At 36.0% G+C, this 25034-nt stretch overlaps 1 protein-coding gene across 3 annotated transcripts; it reads right to left on the reverse strand.

Annotated features, from left to right (window-relative positions):
* Positions 1-2265: 2265 nt before the first annotated feature.
* On the reverse strand, positions 2266-23657 carry SHLD2 (shieldin complex subunit 2). Of its 3 annotated transcripts, none has more exons than XM_009485886.2 (10): positions 23555-23657; positions 22815-22980; positions 19348-21830; positions 17965-18072; positions 16375-16569; positions 13822-13956; positions 10807-11013; positions 9704-9938; positions 4922-5037; positions 2266-4295 (listed from the first exon to the last, which is right to left on the reverse strand). In XM_009485886.2, the coding sequence occupies exons 3-10, from the start codon at positions 20861-20863 to the stop codon at positions 4123-4125; spliced, it is 2685 nt and encodes an 894-aa protein (XP_009484161.1). In that variant the 5' UTR covers positions 20864-21830; positions 22815-22980; positions 23555-23657; the 3' UTR covers positions 2266-4122. The 3 variants fall into 3 exon arrangements, 1 of the variants encoding a protein (XP_009484161.1); XR_012831441.1 differs by having other exon boundaries at positions 4260-4295; positions 4693-5037; XR_012831442.1 differs by having other exon boundaries at positions 4277-4295; positions 4685-5037.
* Positions 23658-25034: the final 1377 nt, after the last annotated feature.

Genomic DNA, 25034 nt, shown 5'->3' on the forward strand with positions numbered 1-25034 from the left:
ACAGTGCAAGTAATAAAACAATGCACTGTACTAATGTGGTCTCTTTTCTTTGCGCTTCTTATACATTAAAGTACCAATACTTCCAGTTTGCATGTTCAATAATTACAGCTGAAATAATGAAGAGACATATTTAAATGCACTTACCAAAGTACTTGACTTTCCTCAAGGTCATCCAAGTGAAATAAATGAGAAAGGTCTTTTTTGGCTCTTCCTGAACTAGAGAGTTATTCCAGTAAAGCAAAAAAACACTATTAAATAAGGAGTTATAATACAGTGTTATCAATTGTCATGTAATAGAGCAATTTTTTTACCTACTGCCTTTTACGGATCATCCATCTGGTGTTATGCTTGAGAGTTATATCAAGATGAAGGACAAGGAATGATTACAAGACCTCTCAGTGCCTAACAGTGCTTCTTTTCCTCTAAAAAATTTTAAAATTTTACCAAGAGGTATAGCACAGAAAACCCCCATCCAAGAAATACACAATAGGTACAAGATCATACAAAATGTGACACCTTCCTCAATACATCCCATTCCTATTGACAAATCCAGGAATTTCTAAAGCTCTGCAATAAATCTAGCATGAAACTTAATGAAAGTACAAACCTGTCAAATGACAGCAAGCACCAACTTAGCACCATTTGAGAACAGACATGAATAACGGTTACATTCTTGCTCTAGAGAACAGGATCTTGGAGAAGAAACCCTACCACTACTCAAGCACAGTATTTATTTATATTCCCTTGTGGTTCACCCTCTACCTTACCTTCTTTCCCAATTGAAATTATACCTATACCAGTCTTTTAGGAAGCCTAATGATCACTGCCATCTGCACTACTCTATCCTTCCTATTAAGTGAAGAAATGAGAGACCGGATGGATTTGTTTGAAAATTGCTTGCTCCTAATATAACAGTACATTCTAAAAGCAGCAGCTTAATGAAACTGAAAGGGAGCAAAGATGCATTACAGGTGATAAAGGATCAGAAAGCTCCTTCAGAATAAATCTCTATGCCAGATGGAGGCACAGAAAATGAAATGGCTTCCTGTTTGAAAGGCAGGGAGAAAAGTCTGAAGTAGTAAACAAGGCAGCAGGACCTAGAAATTTTACACAGAATTACTAAAGTGAAGATAGGAACCAAAGAAACTATAGAATTATGGTAAATTTAAAGTTAACATTGAACTATGGTGTCATGTTTGTAGCTTGGATTTCAAGAAGGAATACTGATAACAAAATTCAGAATGGTGATCTCAAAAATCGTAAGAGAATGAGGCAGCCAGGTCCAAGTCAGCTGGAGAGACCTAACCACAGTATGTAGAACTTGGTGGTTTGCCACACACAGCTTGCCAATCCAGATGGCATGACCTCCACCCAAAGTTATCAAGTCATCCTAATGAGATCACACATTGACAGGATATAAAACAATCTTTACGATTTCTCTAATGTAATCAATGTCTGGGTTTCATGATACCAGGTGCCCACCAAAGCTGCTCTATCACTCCCTTCCTTGGCAAGACAGGGGAGAGAAAAATATAACAAAAGGCTCGTTGTCAAGATAAGGACAGGGAGAGACCGCTCACCAATTACCATCATGGGCAAACCAGCCTTGACTTGGGGAAATCGGTTTATTGCCAATCAAATCAGAGTAGGGTAATGAGAAATACAACCCAAATCTCAAAACACCTTCCCCCCACCCCTCCCTTCTTCCCAGGCTCAATTTCACTCCCAATTTCCCCACCTCCTCCCCCAAAGCGCGCAGAGGGACAGGGAATGGGGCTTGCGGTGAGTTCATCACACATTGTCTCTGCTGCTCCTTCCTCCTCAGGGGAGGACTCCTCACACTCTTCCTCTCCTCCAGTGTGGGGTCCCTCCCGTGGGAGACAGTCCTCCATGAGCTTCTCCAGTGTGGGTCCTTCCCACGGGCTATGAGGCCATATGGTGTGGGATATCCCTTGGGTCAGCTGGGGTCAGCTGTCCCGGCTGTGTCCCCTCCCAGCTTCTTGTGCCCCCCAGCCTGGTCCCTGCTGGGGCAGGGTGAGAGGCAGGAAAGGCCTTGACTCTGTGCGAGCACTGCTCAGCAGTGACTGCAATACCCCTGCGTTACCAACACTGTTTTCAGCCCAAATCCAAAACATGGCCCCATACTAGCTACTACAAAGAAAGTGAACTCTATCCCAGCCAAAACCAGCACAACAAAGCTGTGATTTTTCCATATTGTCTTTAGCACAATTTATTCACAGTAGCAAAACAAGTTATCGTTCTTGATCATCAGATAAGGACACTACAACTAGTATCTTCTGTGACTGGTTCCTCCCTTACCTTACGTTCAACATTCTGGAAATTATAATTCCTCTACAGAGACTACATTGTTTCCTTCGTATAAAGGGGCTACCTGGTTTCTTCTGGAGATTTCATCCTGCCATTTGCACCTGACTTGCACACCAGTGGTGCTAGTGTTAAGCATAGTTTTTGGTGTCACTGTGCTGTCTTACACCAGCAAAATCAATTGCCTGAGACTAGTTAAGATGAGCACTTCTATGCTCACTGGCATAACTGTCAGAGACTGTTTCAGAGCTAGACAAAAATACTGGTGAATTATTTTATCACAAGATGGGAAGGGCTTAAACCAGAAGACTAAGTTTGCTATGAGAATCAACAGAATCTGACCAGAGAGATCAGTACACAAGTAGTTAAATACAGAAATAAGATAAGTGACCTTGTGAAACTTCAGCTGAGAATTCATTTCTTCAGTAATCCTTAGGAAACTCTTGCTGCCAGACTGATCAGAAACATTACTACATTCCCCTTTATGAGTACACAAGAAAACACATGGCTTACACATAGCTCTAACACCATTAAAAACCCAACAGTCCCAAACTGGTTTCACATGAGATACAACAGAATCCAAACTAGCACCAAGAAACACGGTTATTCAATTGTAAGCAGCCACTTCCAAGAAACAGCACATGAAAGCTGTTCAACAGTCACATTACTTGCATTGTAATACATTTGACAACTTGATTTATCAAATTCACTTTTGAGAACAGTTCTGTGTTTGAAGCTTGAAGACAGCCGAAACAGTGTATGTGGAAACTGATTCCCTAGATGAGAACAGTGCAGGTAAAGGTCTGCCAGGATCTAGCCAGACAGCAAATACAATTCATCCTCTGCAGCTTCTACCAGCCTCAGTAAGAGGCACAATTTATAATCAGAGAAAAATATATCAGAGAGAAATACTGATCTGTATATTTAATCACTTTTGCAGAGTAACAGTTATGAGATTGTTACTTTATGAAGTCAGGTGCAGTCATCATTTACTCAGTCTTTTACTGATAAAAATCACTATCAGAATACACTAAAGCTTTAAAAAGAATTCAATTCATTTCTAAATCTGGTCAAGTTGGGCAAAAATTTTGCAGACCAGTGTTAAACTGATTAAATTGGCTTAAGGTGATTAAGTTTATTTGCCAGCTTATGCTGGATAAATACTACAACAATAAATACTACAACAATTAAATAATTTAAAGAGTCCATGAAAGAATGCACCAGTTTAAACTGTTTCAAACCTCTTAATTGAATTGGTGCAACAAATTCTAGATACACAGAATTAGATTCAGTGAGACAGTTCTGTTTTGTAACAGAAAACAATGGCAGCAAAATTGCTGAGGGTAAATGGCAGAAATTCTGCTGTTAGAAGGAAAGCAAGCACAACAGCAAAGCAAGCAAAGACATAACCAAGTTACAGATAATGTATAAGACAAACAAATGTCTAAAATATTACTGAATTGTGTCTGTCGTCTTCTATTCTGACATATCTGAGAAACATCCGGTCTACTAGTGAACTTTTCTGGGGAGAAAAGGAAAACAGATACCCAGTAAGAGTTTATTAAGATAAAAATACAAGTATAAAAATATACTTTATGACAATTTATCAGTATTACAGCACCAGTATATACTATTAGCAGATATTCCATATCCATGCCTTTTTTAATAAGTTAAACCCAAAATCCTTTCTTGTATTTTTAAAAATATTTGCTTCCTTGAGCTAACTCATTTTTCTTCTGTTTGCCATCTGTGTGTTCCTTTGGTCTCTGTTACTCAGTTATTGCAGAGGTCAATGCTTCAAAGATCAGGATGAAAATTTAGCAGATGGAAATCCTTTTGCAAAGGATAGCTGTTTTCATCTAGCACAAAATGGCTCCCAATTTCCAACAAATAGGATGCTTCTGTATCTGCTAGCAGCAAATGACACAGATCTGCTACTATTGTGCTGTAGGTTATATCTGAAGAGGGCACTGCAAAAGACAGAACAATCCAATTTACTCTTTGTTTTCATAATAGCACCTAAGATTCAAGTTCCACCTCCATGAAAGCTACACTGAATTACTGGAAGTGTAGCTCAACATCTGAATAAAAAATTAGCTTTTGGTTTTCATTTTTTTTTTTTTTAAACAACATGCTAAGACTGTTTCTCATTAAACTGTAACCTGTGAGTCATGTAAAACACTTCAAGAAGTCAAACACAATGTATCAAGGGAAGCCTGTCTGAAACACCACTCAGTTTTTTACATCATGAAAGTATGCCAGCTATTTCTAAAAACTGCTAAGAGATTCTATTTTGCGTATAAGGAATCCATTTAGTTACTGAATACTTAGTTACATAATGTATAATAAATGTTCATACCATCTCACCTCTTGGTGTTGCTGCTACCTCGACTCTGAACTTCTGAGTTTGTCAGACAGCAACTCAAGTGTTGTCTTTGAGGTTGTTGGGGTTTTTTGCAAGTCTCATACAATATAAGCAATCACCGTATTTCCAGAACAATCTCATTCCATTTCCAAATTGTCAATAATGAAAAATTTTACTTCCATTGTGAACTTTGCTGCCCGTTTCTATCACAAGTAATTCTTGAAACAGTACCTACTAATCTGTTCAGCCAGTCTGCAGGAATATTGAGGAAGATTTTTTCCATCAACTCAGACACCACATGAACATAAATTTCATATCCTCCATCTTCTACTGTCATCAAAGCAGGTCTAGATCAGAAAACAAAAGTTAGCTGCTATTTTTTTTTTTTAATTAAAGCAAAATTTCTGAATGAAAATAACACAATGTAATATTACCCTCCAACATAACACCAAGAACCAGAAAAAACTAGAAGATCTCTATGCACTCATCTCTGTCAAATCTGTAGAGTTGGAATGAGTTTGAGATACATATATACACACACTGAATTTACTACTCAATGTTAAAATAACTTCTAAAGCTATCAAGTAAGCCTTACTTTCACACAACCACAGAAAACAATGCTTGATCAGTGGTCTTTTCCTGGAAGACAATGAGAACTGCACTGTTATGAAATTTATGTCATGTCATTTATGACTTTGAACTTTATATATTTAAAGTATAAATGTTAATATATGTACCTACAAATATACAAGGGGTACATAAAGACCTGAAATACAAAGTAGGGAGACAAGCTTAGGTGTATCACTTGGAATTGTATCATCTGTATCAACATCACCTAATATTGTCTGTCTTAATACACCACTTCATAGCCACTATATAATACCGAGATAGTATCTCTTGTACTATGACAAATACCAAATGGTTTCACATACTACTAAACAAGTAAAAATCCCTCCTCTTCCTCAACACCATTTTCTACATAGGATATGGTCAATAGTATCCCTATTAGGCCTGAAATGAAACTGGTTAGGGACTGCTGTCCCACAAGCACTGGTCTTTCCAAATTTTGCTGTTTCACACAATTCAGTGATATTGCATGACAAGCAACTGGCAAGAAGTGGTCCTTGTTTTAGTACATGTATTCCCTGTATTTCAAGTGTTTGTCTTCTTTCCAACCTGTCATTATTGATGCCATACCTTTTTTATTGTTCCCCCAAATAAGTCCTTGCTATGGGATTTTGCTATGCTTCTGTGAGATGATACCACCTTAGCAGTCTTCTCTAGTGATGTTCAACAAAACAACAAATGTTCAACAAAAATAGTAAAATATAGGAGATATCACAATAATGTAAATCCTGGTTATAGCAACATTGGAACAGTACCAAAACAAAGTATGTGAAATAAAGTAATAAAATAAGGCACAATCATCTTCAGTGCAGAACTTTTCAATGGGAGATGCTCCCAGCAGTATAAAATATGCTCACTGCAGAGGTGGCAAAAGGAAAGAAGGGCAGTCACTTCAAGAGACTAGCAGAGCTGCCCGATCAAATAGGACAGTCAGCCAAGTACTTCAGTATACTGACAATTGGAGCGTGTTAGATTAATTTAGTTAGCACAATGCAGAATATACCGAACAGCACTATTTGAATGCCTGTGAGGCACAAAGGCAGATGACTACAAGTATGCCACTTTCTCAGTAGGCAAATCATTTGACTTGCCATCTGTTAATCTAAAAGCTACTGCTAAATTTCATAATCTTAAGTGATCAAAAGAGATAAGAGAACTCCATGTCTGATTATCTGTGGGATTATTTCAAATCTGTTGGTTTAGACAGAAACCAAGGCCCAGACTATCTGTAGTCATTAAAGACTGCTGGCTCCTTTCATGAGAGAAAGCTTAACAACAGTACACTTACATGCTCAGCTTCCCCAAATAATTGTGGGCAATTGCTAATTTATCTCTGAAGAAATGTATTTTGGTTTAGACAATTTATGCTGAAGTACATGAAAATTATTATGACTTCCAGAAATACTAAATTAACATTTTGGAAACAGCATCATTAACTTAAATGTTTGCAGATAAATGTACTACGAGATGTTGCAAAATTTAAAGCTTTCAAAACCATAGGCAAATGTGGTCTACAGATGTAACTTGCAAACCAAGTGATGCATTAGGAAAGATTAATTGTGCTTCATTCCTGGTTATTATATGCTGACTACCTGTTTCTGAGTTCATATTCTGTTGTCAAGGTCATCTCACTCTTCTTCCAGACAATCTTATTTACTTCAACAAGAGTGAACTGTCATGGTGACCAAGAAACAAGCCTTCAAAACAGAGCCTAGCACTATTAATTTTCTTTCACTAGCACCACAGAAAATGCAATTTTGTGATTAACTTTATATCTTAAATACCACTGGTTTTAATATGGTGAATTTAAATAACTGTAAACCAGTTCGAAATGTATTTAAGGATATAACTAAATTTCACTAAAGGCATATATAGTTCTAAAATATTCCTCAGAGGCTACTGAGCAAGTAGTCTTTAGTACCTGTATACAAAGTTGGTGACACATACCACTGAAATGGGATTTTCCGCTAGTAGTATGGAAGGGTTAGAGTCAGTCCCTGTTGAGTGTAAGTATCTGGGAATCTCCTATCTCATTACTGCTACTGTTAAAGTGTTCATCTTTTAAGTGACAAACACTCATTGGTATAGACTGAAAAATAAATTATCTGAAGGGAACGCTACCATCATACCAAATTCCAAGGAAAAGATGCTAGGAAACAAAGTTTGGGCAAAAACAGATATGAGAAACAAGGACCTATCTGATGTCTGACATCTAGGAGGTGAGTTCTGAAATACAAAATATTTTTCCTTGTCTTAGTTTTCATAATTTCTTCTAGCTTGATATTCATATTGTCCCACCTCAAAAAGAATATGGACATATTGACACACATTATATGACAGCACTTATGTAAAGTATAAGAAGTTTCTAGGATCTTCTGCTTCATTATTACTGCCACTGTTAAAATTACTGCTACTGTTAAAGTATTCAGTGTTCTGGGTATCTAACAGAAAAAAGGTATCTATGCGTATACACATGCATCTATGTTAAGCTTGTATGTTCAACATCTGAAGGAAAAGATGAGCTTCATTACAATCACAGCAGATTAACAAAACTTGGCTCCGACATTTCAAAGGAAAAAGATGACAGGGGATGACTTCACTGACCTACAGTATTGAAACCTGAGATTTTAAGGCTATGTAAGTCTCCTAAATACCAAGATCCTGTCATAGTTATCTATTTTCCTATCATAGTGTCTATTTCATATCTTAAATAGTCACACTCTTAAAATAAAAAAAAAATTCTATGTTCGGTTAACAAGTCACTACATTCCCTGAATCAAAGCAGCAAATCAAATTACAGACTAATCCTATGTTTTAAGAAGTCCACACTGTTTAATATTACTACATTTACTCATATTAAGTAGAAAACAATGTGCAGACTTTACTCCCAAGGAGATGCTGGTAGCTACTGCATTGCTGGAAATAGAACATACTGAATTTACTATCTCCTTGTATTGAGGGATTAAAAACAATCCAAGATAAGGGGACATGAATTAGCAGACTACAGAAAAAAGTGATTGTCTACTAGTTGTGCATACAATTTTATAAACAAGACTAATACTAACTATTGACATATCAAGCTGTTGAGTAGCACAATAATGCTAGGACAGCATATTTAGTAAGTTATTTTCATTTTAACAAGATATTTCTTTAGCAAGTGACAGATTTTTTTTTCCCCTCCTGTTAAGATGTAAATGTACTAAGTTGCCCTGCAATACAGAATTTGGAAAGACCACCAAGGAGATGCACTCTTACTAAACTAATCAGAGCAAAATTTCAGTGCAAAAATGACAGACTTTTCTTTGAAAAAGGTGTGCATTTGGGTTCCACATCAAGGTGTGTTCACATGATGAGAATACAACCATTGGAAATCTTTAGCATTTTTCTATCACCTTTTGTGCGAGAGAGTAAACTGAGGTACTTCAGGACCACATCAGAGGTCAAAATCTTATGAAAGAGAGGGGGAACCTTTTCAGTTAAGGAACAACTCTTTGCACTTAGTCCTCCCTCATCGTAAAATAAATAGCATATAAACTTAAAGATGCAAGACTATTTTGCATAGAGGAAAAAGACTAAGTCACTACCTTGTTAGACAAATGGCATTCTAGTATTTAAATCAAAGCCAAGTGAGAAACTATCACGTATGCAATGATTCATTAAACTCACCATGAAACAGTTTAGGAATAATTTCAGAAAGAATTTTGGTAGAAAATGTACATATTCTAGAATTCTATTACATCTATGATAGTCTCAATTAACCACCTCTACGTACACTTCTTTCCAGTCACTCTGATACTTACATTTCAAAAGCCCAAGATAAATTTAAGAATTGAGCAGTTAGTTAATAATGTTGTTCCTACATCAACTGGATCTGTTTGGTTTATTTTCTCTAATTAAACGTGCATATGCATCTTGTCTCACAGTGCCATCTGCTGATAACTTAGTATCTCTGCTCCCTATGAGAATGTTTACTGAAAACATTTGTTAATATTATTTCTGCAAGGCTAAAATTGACAAATCCTTTTGAAAATTTGTTTGTGCATTCACATGATTTCAAACTTAGGCTAAAACAAGACACTCAAGGAGTTTTCCTTTGGTCTTCAAGCTTCTACTCCATCTTAGCTTACTGACACAGTACTGGGTAAACCTTGTTACTGTATGACCTAGTATTCAAAGGAATTAAAAAGTTAAACAAAGAATATCACCTATAAATAATGGCAATATAGTACCACAATTCAAGAACAGCTCCTTGAAAATTCATTAGAAAAACAGGAATTGTTAACCACACCTTAAATATAGAATTTTATATAAGGGGGAACTTAAAATGGAGAAAATTGTAGTTTACTTCCCTGCTAGTACACATTATTTTAGTTTTATTTTGTTTACCTGTAGAATTTTTTTATTTTGTTGTATGGCAAACATCTGATACACTGCTTGTAGATCAAGTTCTCATCTGCCTGTAGTTCCAAACCACATTTAGCACAGCCTGAATACGTAATCATAGGCAGAGAAGCCAAAACACAGTCCAGTGAAGTGTCAGCACAGAAGACGAGTTGCTTGTATTGACCAGTTGCAATGGTAAACTTCAGTTCTAAGATATGGGCTTTCACTTGAACCACTCCTACAAAAACAATTCCAATCAAATCTGCATTCAGTTTTATTTATAACTGAAAGCAAAAGCAAGGGTTACAGCTGATTAAAAACCCAAAATCATTATCAATAAAACTTTGAGGTTTTTTCCCTTTAGTACCACATGCTTATATTTTTAGAGATGATTTCTACAGTGAAAAATCATTGCAGTTAAATGTTATTTAAAAAAAATGTATAAAAGTACTACATTTTTAGGTACTATTGCAGTAGATGCCAGTATAGAAAAGCCTGAATAATTGATCAAGAGATTAGAACTGTGCAAATAATTTCCAGTTGCTTTTCTTCCACACTAATTCAGAGACAATGAAAAGCATAGCTTTAAGAACTTAGTTTTCCACTATTTATACATAGAGTTCAGTGCTGCAGTACCAGCTTTATTTAGCTACTTCTCAACATTTAACACCAACCTTCGCAATCTTCTAGGTTTATCTGGGAGAGGGCGACTGTTTGTGTAAAGTATATTCTTTGTTCTTTTGTAAGAAGTTTTCAATAGCAATAGCTATTTTACTCTTGGCTTTAGAGAATGCCAGTTTTGGAGAAATACTATTTGACAAACTTTCAGTGACTAATCACATCATTACTAGACTGGCTGGCATGGACAAAAGTCAGCATTTCTCCCTATGTTCCAAAGCTATCTTTGTATAGTACCACATACCACACCTATCTCACCTCTGGGCTCAGTGAATGAAGGCTGCATTCACAGTTTGGCTGGGCACCGAGCAGCAGCCTCCAGAATAAATTCAGATTCCCAAAACTACTAACCTGATCAACCAAGCATCTATTTTGCTTAGTTATGCACTGCACAACAGACATTACAGAGCTATGGCTAACAACTTTACCTGAGCATTTTTCCTCCAAATGTGCCGAGAGCTTTGTCACCTGCATGAGGGTTCTTTGGCTTTTCTGAAACTTTTCTTTAAATTCAATTGCCCTTTTGTCATCATCAAACAAGCACTCATAAGATGACCATGGAGTTGTATGCAGTTCAAAGTCACCTGAGACAGAACTGTGTTGGACCAGAAGGTATTTAAAATCCCATATGTGATCTATAGAACAAAAAAAGCAAACAGAAGAGTTTACTTCCTACACCTTGGTTAATTTATAGAAAGCCAAGGTCACCTAGAGGATTGAGAAACAAATCAGGAAGACATTCTCATATGGTCAGCTCTGGCAACTTTATTTCGAGCCTCATGACATGTAGGGTTTTTCTTTGCCTTTTCCTATAAGCTTTGCATGAATCCTCCCATAACAGAACGATGCTTTCATTTCATTTGTACTGAGCTTTCAACGCAACTCAACTTTTTGAAAATGAAACCAGTTCTGAAATTTGTCAGCTCTAATAAGGAAAAGTGGGCAATGTCCAAAAGAAAAAAGACTTCATGTTATTTATCAACTTCCATCTTTAATATGTCCCTGTTTTTTAATCTTCTATCTCCATAATGCTCTGATTTAAAAAAATTAATTCGTTTTCCATCTTCCAGAAGACTAATAAAGAAAAATACGTTAAAAATGAAGACTACAGAAGAGTAATGTATTTTGGGTTGCCCTTTACTTTGTTATAAGAATACAGTGTTCACCTACTAATCAAGTCTGATAATCATCTAGGCTGTTATTTTTTCCCCCCCTGTGTTGCCTGCAACTTTCAGCTTGAGCAAAAATAATCATTTTTGGAAATAAGGTTAGAAAAATACAGATTTTTTTTTAATGTATTCAAGTGTCTGTATAAGCATTTTATTAGCATGTTTTAGTATTTGCATATTTTGGACTAGTCTGATTTTTGGTGGTAACATTAAAATTGCAAACTCCTGAAAAATCTGCTGTCGGACACAGTGTTTTACAGTCAAATACTCCAAAAAAACCTTCTCTGAGCATCATTCCAGTTTCATGCACCTAATATCTGACTAGAGATCTTACAGGCCCCCAGAACTGAGTATGCTTCAGTCCAAAGGAAGATTCAGGCAGTAACACTAGAGCAACACTGAGGGAAAATCTAAACAGGAGGAAACAAACAGGTACTTGGCAAGAGGGGATATATGGAAGTAGAGGACATAGCCTAACTAGGGTACAAGATTTGGTTGATACCTGAATTTAACCTATTATTCAGATCTTCAGCATTCCCCTGTTGATTAGAAAACTGATCACAAAACAAGTAATCAAGTTTACAGAAGTATATTTAATGAAATAAATCTTTGGTTTTTGGTAATCGAAACCAGATGAGCATAAAGCATGAATTGAATGTCTGATGACTGTATACTGGAAGCTTGGACTGACTTTCAGCAAGAGATGAAAAATAAATGTAACTTTTACTGGAAACAATTTTTAGATGCTCTAGAACCGTATAGTCTTATGTGCTTTAAGTATGTAGACATTTTAAAAATTACAAGTCTCCATACCTTCCTCTACAAGACTATGAGTTTTCTAATCTGCTAGTACAACCAGTAAACGCATATCACACCTGATCTATGACTCCTAGCAAGGATGGACATTGTGCTCTTCCTATAACCCACACACACTATTTAGCTGTCGTGCATGCTTTAGTATCATGTGATTTTATCTTTTTGGCTATCTTACTGGGATCAAATGTTCATGGTTTGCCTGTAAGTATTTGAACAGTTGAGAAATCACTCTTATCTTGAATTTCAGATAATCCTTTAATCATTACAGTGCCAACTTCTAGATGCACAGAACACTAGCTAGAGAATAAGACACAAGCTTTACATCAAATATAAACACTTAATACCACAGAGATCTACCCCTTACACTTTTCTGCTTTAAGTATCAGAGAATGATAATGATATATTACTGTGTCTTAGAAATTAGACCTTTGGTATCTTCTTTTTGCAGCTACAGAAAGTTTTAAAATTCTGTATTTTGAAAAGTGTAATATTCTAGCATACTAAATTCTATAAGATTTCTAAGCATTTAACAAACAGTATATACCTGTTCACACTGAAGTATGCACAAAAATAAGAGCCATGTAGGTATTATGTAGTAAAGTTAATTGGTTAATGCTTAAATTGGACCATCTTCAAGTAGTTCAAGAGGTAGGTCTTACAGTTAAATCATTTCTAGGAATGGAGATTATTTATAAATTGAAGTGGAACTAGCAGAATTCAGAGTGTCTGCATTTAATAGGTAAAGATTCACTAGGACGTTTGTTAACCTTTCTGGGTTTTATTTTGCACTATACAAAAACTGGCTTTTTAAGCAGACATTCAGCACTTCAAGTAATACAGTGTTTACTCCCTAAGTTCAGAAATATAAACTTTTAAGTTATCAATTTAACAAAAACCTAGTTTCACTTATTTTGAAAGAACAAAGCCCGCAATAAAACAAAATTCAGTAGTAGTCACTGCTAAAACACAGGCCATATAACTCTTGGAAGACATGCTTTTAGGCAGTTACAGCTAGACTTGATAGCAAGACCATTAGGACATAAAGCCTGACACTGCAATAAGGCAGAAAGCAGAGAATGAAAATCAGAAGTAGGAATAAACAGCAATTCATGCTAAACCAGACAACAATAAGGAAGACTCAGCAAAACTGATAACAGTTAACACTCACTTTTTTTTATATAGTTACATAACTAGACACCAGTGCATCTTGTGCCTAGATTCTAAAGTTTCTAAACACTCATGCTTCTTCAGTCTTCTAAAGTGAGTGCATTCAAATTCTGTTGCTGATAGCACTGCTTCTAAATAGAAGAGACATGTTAAAATTGGTATCAAATGTTGCCCTTCCAAAGGGAGTGTTTAAAGGTTGAATGGAAAAATGTTATCAGCTGAGCATTTTAAAGATATTAATAGCATCAAAAAAAATCCTTTTACAGCTACCTATAGGTACCAGGACTTTACCTTTTTTCTTTTGAAGGTGAGGGCACCAGGCAGCCCCGGCTCCCCACAGCACCATCCTATAGTGTTGATCTCTGTTCTGTTCTACTGTTAGAATAATTTTTCTTTGGTTGCCACCTCTGTAGCTATACACAGATTCTGAAAAAAATTTGAAATTATATGACTTTTACTGTAAAAAGCATATAAACACACAAAACCCACATGTTTCAACATGAAGATGAAATCATACTGCTATCATATTTTATGGTACAATTACAAGCAAACAAGAATATAACTACAATTTCTTCAGCACAGAATGAAAGCAACCTGATTTCTTCAGCAAGATGAATCTAGTTTGAAGGAATGCATAAAGCACATTGATTTACCTTTATCCACCTAAATACTCAGCAACTGGACACCTCCCTTTGAAACAGTAGGTATCTGAGCATCTTTCAGCTCCCACTCATCCTGACTAGTATTAAGTGGAAAGAAATTGTAACTCAATCTCTCAGCAACAGACTGTCATAACTGGCAGTTAAAGTTCCTGTAACTTCTGTGGAATACACAAAAAGAAACATTTCTCTAGAAGTTTTCACATAAAAGAAAACTACAGTCATGTACAAGCACATGAAGAAGATTAGTAACAGTATATATAAGCTGAAACAATTAAGTTCTCCACAACACTCTCACCCAGGATACTGCCTGTAAGTTTCAGTTCCACACTAAAACTACAATATTTTTGTAAACAAATTATTTTTGAACAAGAACTCTTGCTTTAAATATTGTACATAAATCTCAGAACTGTTAGATAATAAATTATGGAGATTTCCATCTTCAAAATTCTCCATTTTTAATGAATAAACATGATATTGACAGTGTGGGTAAGAATTTTAATCTTACTAATACAAGCACCAATACAAGATGATAGTGCAATATGATCAAATTTATGTGCAAAGCTTGAAGTCAAGCACTGAGAAACAGTGGTACTGTAAAGAAAAGAGAATCAGAAGTTATGCAGGGAAAAAAAAAAAAAAAGAGAGGCAGACTCCTTTTCCAGGTGGGAACAGTGGTCTTTAACTGCCCAAAGCATGTTGAAAAGCCACGGCAAGACACTGCATGAAATACGGAGAATGCCCCAAGATAATTTAGTTTTATTCATTTCAGAAGGTGAAGAAGATGCTAGGAAGCAGCTGTAAGGCCTGATTATGAAGAAATGGAAACAAATAATCAATTTTAACATGGAAAATTGCTTCAGCAAAAGGAATCCTGAAATAATTGCATTTAGTATTAGAAGAAAAGGAATGTGTGACAGAAGAAACTCAAAAAAACAGTACAGGGACTGTTGACCATGGTTCTTTGGGGGAGAGGAGTCTTTACAATAAAAATATACAGGAAACTCAGATTTCAAAACCAAATTATATTAATGAGGTAGTTCTCTATTATGCCTATGCAGAAGAAGTAGGAGTATCACAGTAAGACATCTTAGCAGTTTCACACTGTGCACTTTCCAGTGTTGAAAATCAAAAGTCACTTGTACAAAAAGGCACACAAGTAAGGATTGTTATGAGGAAAGATTTTTTTGCATGTATTTAAGAAACCAGGAATGCTTAGCTTTAAAAATCTACTCTAAGTAGGAAAAAAGAGAAAGAAATAAGAAATGTTGCGAATAAAACATTAGAAAAGAGCAACACAGTTCCACTCTTAAGGCAGGCAAGCAAATCCTAAAACAGTAGATTAAAATAATCAATAACTTATTTAATTCTGAAAAACATGATTTATAGTGCGCAATCAAATTTTCCTTTAGTGACAAGATGGTTACATGGAAGGTAGTTGGCAGGTGAGCTTTGAATTAGTAAAGCTTGGCTGTCCCGCATGACATCTTCATAAACCAGTCAGCCCCCTTTCTCAAGCAGTGGTCTACAGAAAGAATGTACCTCTCAAATTCCAAAAGCCATTTAAAAAAACTATATTTATCTTCCTCCACTGTAACTGCAGTATCTCCCTCTTCTCAGCATTCCTGCTATACACGCTTATTTTCCCTGAAAAGGATTTCAAACCCACATTCTTCATATCTAAGATATTCCTGCTGCCATCCCACCTCCCAACACTATACTTCATACCTGCATCTCTCTTCAATCCTCCATCTTACTGAAGATCAGGTACCACGCTATTTGGAGCTGTGGAGATGCTCAAGCCACTTCAATGACAAGTCAATACATTAGTAACTGCAGTCTGGTGAGCGCTCATTCCTTAGTGAGAACACACCAATCCCTCAGTGAGCAGGAACACTGATTATCAGTGCCCACCGCCTGCATGCTTCTCCCACAGACGTGTATGCTGTTGATCAGCACTAGCGTGCAGTAACCTCCTTTCAGCAGCTGACTAGTCATTATTTCCTTCCTGTCTCTAACTGCTACGCCCCCCCATGAGTGGATCATTACAAAGGTTTGCTTGTGACTCCTATGTCAAAGGGTGGTGTATGGAACAGGAAACAACCAGAACTGCCTTGCAAAATTACCATCTAAATTTCACCTGTTGTTTAAGTTCTAGAAGTTGAAGCCTAGTGCCTGAACTTACCTGTTAATACGGCAATATTGATAATTTTCAAGATTGAGTGAACCAATGTATTTGGCTGGAGCTGGTCTAGCTGCATATACTGAACACTATCCAGTCTCTGAACTTGTCTTCGTGGAATGTCTCCAAAGTGCGGAAATTCTGATGATATATATGCCAATAAACCGTAGAGAACACCACCATCCACTGTAGGATAAACTTATGAGAAAACAAAATTAAAGGGATACCCCTTTTTCTTTTTTTTTTAAGCTTAGAATCATAAAATTGGTCAGTTGGTATTTACACTGACAAAACCAAAACCATTTCACAATAATTCTAAGGCAAGAAATTCTTGAGATATGTAACACTTGATCCAAAATTAAACTGTACTTCATCTGCCTCCTCTTGATAACATCCCAAAGTTAAGTACAATATTTTAAATTACACCAAAAATAGAAAAGAAATCTTGTATCATAGCTTGGTAAGAAGAATAGCTGTTCTTGATTGTTTACCCCAGAACCTGCCTTACATACCTGGCAATAATGGACATAAGGAAGACAGTAAGAACAATGCAAGTTCATGGGGATACTTCCACTGTGTTTTCCCCTTGGTCTCCAACTCTCCATGGCTCAGGTATCTTTAAAAACTTTGTGCTTAGCAGCCTGCAATGAATTACTTGCCCTGAATGTATCTACTTACTCTTTGAGCCTCAAATTTTTGCAAAAACTTTAATCCTCAAGAAATCTCAGAGATCTTATGGTTGACTCCTGGGTAATTGCTGTTTCTTAAACTAAGCTCAGAGAATTCAGTTCTTCAGAGTTTTGAATATTAACCACCTGTCCTCGTTTTGGCTGGGATAGAGTTAATTTTCTTAGTAGCTGGCATAGCACTGTGTTTTGGGTTTAGTATGAGAATAATGTGATAACACCCTGATGTTTTAGTTGTTGCTGAGCAGTGCTTACACCAGTCAAGGACTTGTCAGCTTCCCATGCTCTGCCATTGAGGAGGTGCACAAGAAGCTGGGAGGGGGCACAGCCAGGCCAGCTGACCCAAACTGCCCAAAGGGCTATTCCATACCATATGACAGCATGCTCAGTATAGAAACTGGGGGGGAGCTGGTCAGGGGGGCAGCAATTGCTGCTCGGGGACTGGCTGGGCATCGGTCGGCAGGTGGTGAGTGGTTGAATCACTTGTTTTTCCTGGGTTTTGTTTCTCGCTCTTTTTATTGTTTTCCTTTTCACTACAATTTATTATTATTTTATTGCAATCATTAAACTGTTCTTATCTCAACACACAAGTTTTCTCTCTTTTGCCTTTCTGATTCTCTCCCCTATCCAACGAGGGGCAGGGAGGGTAAGCAAGCAGTTGCGTGGTGCTTGGTTGCCAACTGAGGTTAAACCATGACACCACCCAACTTCACCATAAATTCCATGTGCCTATCTGATGTCATCATGTTCACAGGTGTTCCTGTCATACTTTCCTACAGTGATTTGTACCTCTTAGTTGCTCACATTTCCATTTTATCCTGCGTATGAAGCATTGCCAACAAAATGGAGTACTTCAAATAGCTATTTTACTGTGATTTTTGTGGAAACTTATGCACTATAATCTTACACTCTTCTGGATTGAGAGCTGACCAGTTCCCCAGATTCAGTAACTGACTGGTAAATGTAGATTGCAGCATGATTTCTCCACACCAAAGATTCTCATACATTATTATATCTGCAAGAAAAAAGCAACCTTATCAACTCAGGCATCAACAATATTGAAGTGTACCGTACTTTTCTTGACTATAGAACCATCACACATATAGGCACAAAAGACAGTTTGAAAGAAATCACTTTGTTTCAAAGTGATTTTTTTAATCTACCAACACCATTTACAATGAGTTAATCAAGTTTTCTCAATAGTTTGATGTAATTCTTCAATTCATATCAAATATTCAATAGCCTCATAGCAGGTACTATATAAGTGAAGTGGGTGACTGTATTGGGTAAATTATAATGTGCAACATTTCACAATGAGTAGCAAAGTACTAGGCTTACCCAGAAACCCTTTGGATCTCTTTTGAGATAAGAACATCTAAGAGAAGGAAAAAGCCCAGCTTATCTTCAATCTCTTTAAAATATCTACCTTTGCACCTACCTACAAGCACTTAAAGAACTCTTAGAGAAATGGGCTTCTTAAACTGTAGAAGTATTCAAACAATTTTATATTGTGTAATTTTTTTGCATATTGCAAAACCTAAATGGCCAGATGACCATGAAGTTCTGGTCAACTCCTGCACCTAATTTAGGGCTATATCATTTTTATAGTACTGCATTCTCTTAGATGACACATGTTCTCTTGAAGAGGGAGGGGATTGGTCCTATTAAGTATTAAAGAGGACAAAGGATTTATCAGGAAAAATCTTTATTATTAGTTGACACATAATGAAGTAGGTAAACTGCAAACAGCTTTTTATATTTCTGCAGCCTGTGTTAGTTACTAATTCACAACACGTTCCATCTCAAGATGCTAGTGCTAAGCTACAAAGTCCTTCCCAGGAGAAAAGTGTTTCTCATCCTGAGACTGAACATAACATCACAATTTTCCATCTGCTGGTCCAACACCAGGGAATTACAAAAAAGTCTATAAATCAAATAACTAGTACATCTGGTTTGTAGCAGCACTTTTACCTTTCAGGAACAACTGTTTTAAAACACAGACAGGTTACAGAATACACCTGACTACCTATGGCACTGCCGTAGTGTCAAGGCACTGCTGTGCCTCAGACCAAAGACTATGCATAAGAGATGGACAAACTTCTATGGGACAGTCAGTGTTCTCGGTTATCCTGCCAAGGATAACTGAGAATTCAAAGTGATGTTGAGCAATGTAAGAAAGATACTTACAAATGCTTATCATAGTTCCAAATTACTGGTTACATATTGTTCTACTTTAAACAAGCATTTTAAAGATCCACATTTTAAAAAAGGCAAATAAAGGAATTCTCACCTGTAAGCAGTACAATATCCCCAGGAAACACAGTGAGTGACCAAAATGCCGCACCACGCCACAGCACCACCTTTCTCTCAATTCCTGACTGGTCAATAACTACAATTGTTGCTACAGGAACTTTACATGAAGATTTTGGTCTAGTCTTCACCTGTATTTCTTTGATATGACAAGGATGTACTATTGCAACCAAAACATTGTACTTTTGATTTTTGCAGCAGCAATTCTTAAGTGGTGATAGTTTCTTTTGAAGTTTCTTAAACTCTGCCATCCTCTCTTGATCCACTCTCATCCCAGGACCAGCTGGAGAATTCAGTTTAGTTCTCTTTGATTTCAGCTGTCTGTTAAAGACAGAGTGAAAAATACAAAAGGAATCTTCAGACTGGCGGGCTCTTTTAGAAGAGCTCTTATGACAACTGTCTACTTGAGAGCACAATATTCCTGAGCTCAATGGTTCAATATGGATTTCATTTACAGATTGCTCAGCGGGAACATTAAGTTCTTGAGACTTCTCTGTATTTTCTGGAACATTTTCTTCTTGTTTTGTAGCTTCAAAGCAAACATTTTTCCCATCACCCTCAGAACTGAAAAGTTCAAGTGAACTTGTATACTCTTCCTTATATTCATTTTCAGCCACGTTAAGATGTGTTCCAACGTCAGAATCAAATTGGAAGTGATCATATTTCCTTTCTTCAAGTTTTTTGCCTGCCTTTGTTTCTGATAGTTTTATGATTCTTTTCTGCATCTCATTCCAATCCTGTGCAAAAACAGCCATCTGACTTGAAGTCATTATACTATGAAATTCAGTATCAGTTGACACTGCAAGGTCTGAACAATCACCTGGTTCTCCTTTTGGTTTTAACTCTTGATTTTTGGGGAAAAACATATCCAGATAGTGACTTAGATGTTCATGGTGATCACTTCTATGATCTGATTGAACAGCTTGTCCCACAGACCTTAGATGTATGCTAATCTGCTTAGTACTGGCAACCAAATCAGAAATGTCAGAGCTGTTACCTTCTAAATGACTGGCTTTTCTTTCAGTGAGGTTCAAACAGCCATGTGATTGTTTATCCTGTCTAGCTGACTCTGCAAATTTTTGAGGGAGGTGTTGATCTGCAGCCTGATTTACATTCGCATTTGCGCATCTATCTTTAGATATCTGACAGTCAGAATAAATTATATTTTCAGTCTTTTTAGGTGTGCTGGTACAAGTTACTGCCACAGGTACAAGAGATGTCAAATATTCTTTTGCTACCATTAATCTCTCCTGTTTAGACTGCTGAGAGCTGTCATCATTTGTAGGAACTGCTGTGACTATAGAGCTTTCTGCCTGAAACACTACATGGTCAGCACCTTTGACTTTTTCAGAAAAAAGACTATGTATATTATATAAACAGCGGAGTTCTCTCCATTTTTCAGCAGTGGGTGCTGAAGTACGTTGCTCTGACACCTCCAGCAGGCTTGGAATACTGGGTGCTCCCACAAAAATATGAATTTGAGGTCTTTTTGACATTTTTGATTGCTGTGTAAGTTTGATTTTAAACAAAATGGTTTATGCAATAAACTCAACACTAAATATTAGTAAATGCCAAAAATTATATTTGGCCTTGTCTTAACAATTTAAAAAAACCTAAAATTCAAAGGAGTATTTCATAACTTAACTGGTAAAAACACCACTTTAAAGCCTATAAAATTAAATGTACAAAATAAAGTGGAAGTTATTTATTGTGTCAAACTTGCACAGAAAATAAATTGTTTACAGTAGGGCTTACTTTCTGATTCTGATACTTGGAAACATGTAGCAGATGCAGAATTATAGTAAAGTTCAATTATAGAGCAGACTTATCTTCATTTATTATTGCTAATTAAAGTAAAATGTGAATTCACTATTCAGGACTTCATTTTCATTCATGTGAAATAAATGCCTGTAAAACTTCCACAGCTCGGTTAGGAGATAATTTCAGCTCCCAGAAAATCACAATTTCAACTAAATGATTAAAAATGTTAAGAGCTATTTAAAATTAGTTTAGAAGTTTGCTAGAAATGCAATATTCTACATGCTGGTTTAGCATGAAAATACTCTGTTAAGTCATTATTTTATGAAACGGAAGGTTTCAGGATATTACTGATAAATTATAATTATTTATAAGCATGAAGATGTCAGTGAAATTTGAGCAGATGACTTAGAATTAGCTTTAATTCATTTATATAGTATCATACTACCCAAGAAGTTACTAGATTTTTCCTAGCTTATTAAAAATAAGCTCACCTTACACAGCACAAGACAAAAGACCCTTTATTTTTTAAAATTTATGCTATACTGTAATTTGAAAATACTAAGCTACAGCTACAAGTGTTCATTAAAATGCAGACACCTAGCTACATGTTTTGGGAAAGTTCTTAATAGAAGTTGCTGCAATAGGCAATTCTGCAGAGGTAGGAAACAGAACACCAGAAATGAATCTCAGGAGCTAATCCAGCTGCAAAAAGAAGAAAAAAAGATCATTGAAACAAATACAGCATTGAAAATACTTAAATTTTTCATTTAGCACTTAAATTAACAGCCATTTTCCTAACAACCCACTAGGGGTCGATAAATCTGCACATTCTTAAAGCTCATAGTAACATGGAAAAACTATAAACATCCTGGAACACTGATCTCTGGTATATTACAGGTGTAGCTGGAAAACAATACACAGCCACTAAAATTAGATATATCATGTCATAATACAAAGAAGCTACAAAACACAGTAACTGGTATCACTCAGTTTTATGCTCACTGCAAAATGAGTAATACTTAAACGACTGGAGAATCATACTTAAACGACTGGAGAATCCAGTCTTGTGCAGCTGTACATTTAAATTTAGGCTCATAAGAATGCAACTTTTAAAGGATAATTTCTATACTTGTGAAAGTTTTAAGTTACATAATTAAAGAATGGTAATACACAAGTAACCAAAAAGACAGAATTCACAGTTCAACACTAAAATAATCAATCGGCAAGAAGGGAAAGACAAAGAAAAGTGATAGTGAGATTGAATGCCTAAAGAAGTAATGTTACAAATAAGTTTTGTAGCTAAAAGGCTGCCCAATACATGATGTAAAAACTCCAGTAACAGATGCCCTACAACAAACAGAAAATGATAACCACTACTTCAAATGAACTTTACAAGTGTAACCTAGCTGATGAGATTAAATAATTTCTTCCATTTCAAAATACATACATCTACTGGCAGCTTTTTTCATTTGTTACTACCTTGGTTACAGCCATTACAGATGGGCAGTTTTCTTAATTAGGTACTTTATAGTATGACAATAACTGTCTCTTAATAAGGAGGTTCAGGTGAATAAAAGGTTCAAATGAATTACAAAAGATTTCTTCCACATATGTGCTATAGTACAAAAGATGTTGAACAGCATAATTCTGACACAAGTCTGTGCTATTTCTAAAGAACTTGCATACCATGCAGAGACTAATGAAATAATCAATTATTTCCAAACTGGGCTTTGGTACAGTGAGCAGCTCTTTCACTTCCATCTTTATCTTCTACAAGGGCTGAATACGAACCCATCAGAGGTATAAGACACTGTCTTATTCCAGTCTTACTGTCTTGTTACATGTCTTTAACCTGGAAGAGATATCAGAGGCTTTTCCTAATTCTGCAAAAATTCTCAAACATTTGTGCATCAAGTTTCAGGGAGACAGAAGTCTTGAATTAAGTGAACTAAAATGCTCAGGACAAAATAATTTGCCTACCTGCTTTCTATACCCTCAGAGTAAGCTTGTAACAGAGTTCTAAGTTTTCTTATAATGAAAAACTGAGATTCAACTACACTATAAATGAGCCCATTGAATACTTCAGTTCTTGGTAAGTTCAGAGGCCTCTGAAAGGGCAATTTTGTTGCTAAACAGATGAGATCATTAGAACAGTATGTTTAGAGGCCAGCTTACAACCTGGAGTTGCAACACCTTTCAGAGATTTTTTTATTCACAGAAAAGTTGGTGCTTAAGATGCTGTATTGTGAAGTACTCAAAATTAAAATTAAAAAAACTGTCAAGTGTCCTAGACTACTTCATGTAAATATAATGCTGGGCTTCACATACTGTACTAGAGCAAGTTTTTGCACTCTATAGCTTAAAACCAGAAAAGAGTAACAAAGGAAAGCCTTTACATAACTACATATTTCATAGGCTAAACATACCTTTTCAATACTTGAAGTCCAGTATAAAAGTAAGTTTAAGATTCTAGAAATGCAGTTGTATTTCACTCTACTTCCACAGATATCCTGTATAATATTTCAAATGTATTCTTCCTATAATCAGGGTTGAACAATGAATTAATCAGTTAACACTTGAAGGAAAAATATCACTGAAGAATCATATTCAAGCATGGGGTTTTTTGTTTGTAATTCTGTCTACTTCCCATATTAAAAACCATGGAAACTAGCTTTGTTTTTAATTCCCAAGCACTACTATATTGTTTTTAATGAAAAGCTTTATTAATCTATGGAAAGAAAAAAAAGTAAATCTAAATGCATCCCAGTAGCCCCAAACTTTCTTCTCAGTATATATATATAGATACACAAACTCTTTATGGAGAGTCTGAATTAGACAAAGCTGTTATCTTGGCACACTTGTGGTCTTCACAAAATCTACTTACTATTTTTATCCTTGAGATTCAACTGGATGAATTCTTCTTACATTAAGGTAAGATCTTTGTGGGAAAACAAGAGTTTTAGTTTTAGATTTAAATAAGGGAAAAAAAGAAGAAATGGGAAGATAAAGATTACAGCAGAATTATGTTTAATGATTTTCATTTGGTATGGATTAATTAGTTTTGCAGTTTGCTTTAAGTAGTTTTGCTTGCACTACAATATTAAATAGTACGTGTGTGAGGATTAGAATACAGCAAAAAAACCAGGAGTTCTCTCTCTCCCTGGTTAAGGAATAAGGGTGTATCACAGCATGAGATGATTAAGAACAGACTATTAAAAATAAAGGAACAAATAACTGGAAGGTTTATGAGGATGAGGTCAGGAACAGGGAATGTTGCATTCCAGGGTCTCAATGTAAGCCACTCCTGGATACGAAATACATAGACCACATCCCACTACCCTTCATCTTCTATGAAGGTAAACTACCTAATTGGACATGTATTGAGATATTATAAATAGAAAAGAAAAAGACAACTACTGTGCCCCTTCCACCTTTTTCCCTTGAGGACTTCCGTTTTGTGGACCTGGAAGATCTTGGTACAGTCTCACAGTATATTCTAAAAAAGCTAATTCCTCTTGCAACTGCAGTATATTGGACTCAGGTTACAGCAGGCATGACACTACCAAATATAATTGAAAAATTTCTGCATTTTCTTCCAGAAAACCTCATCTTTTTACATCTATGTTTATAAATATACATTAAGATCTGCAACTAATATTAAGGAGTACTTTGAAAATACTTTTTTAGACAACTACCTGAGTATTCGCTTTTATAAGCACAATTTATACCTAGGCAGCATTAACATGACAAAAACATATGAATAATAATGGTAACTTATTTACTACAGTACTAAAACCCCACCAATTACAAAAATCTTCAAGCTACCGATCACAAAATAAACTGAACACTGCCAAGATCTACTACTGCATACATATAGACAATTGATGTCATTAAGCAACTGAATTT

The sequence above is a fragment of the Pelecanus crispus genome, chromosome 10, assembly GCF_030463565.1.
Source record: "Pelecanus crispus isolate bPelCri1 chromosome 10, bPelCri1.pri, whole genome shotgun sequence".
NCBI classification, from domain to species: Eukaryota; Metazoa; Chordata; class Aves; order Pelecaniformes; family Pelecanidae; genus Pelecanus; species Pelecanus crispus.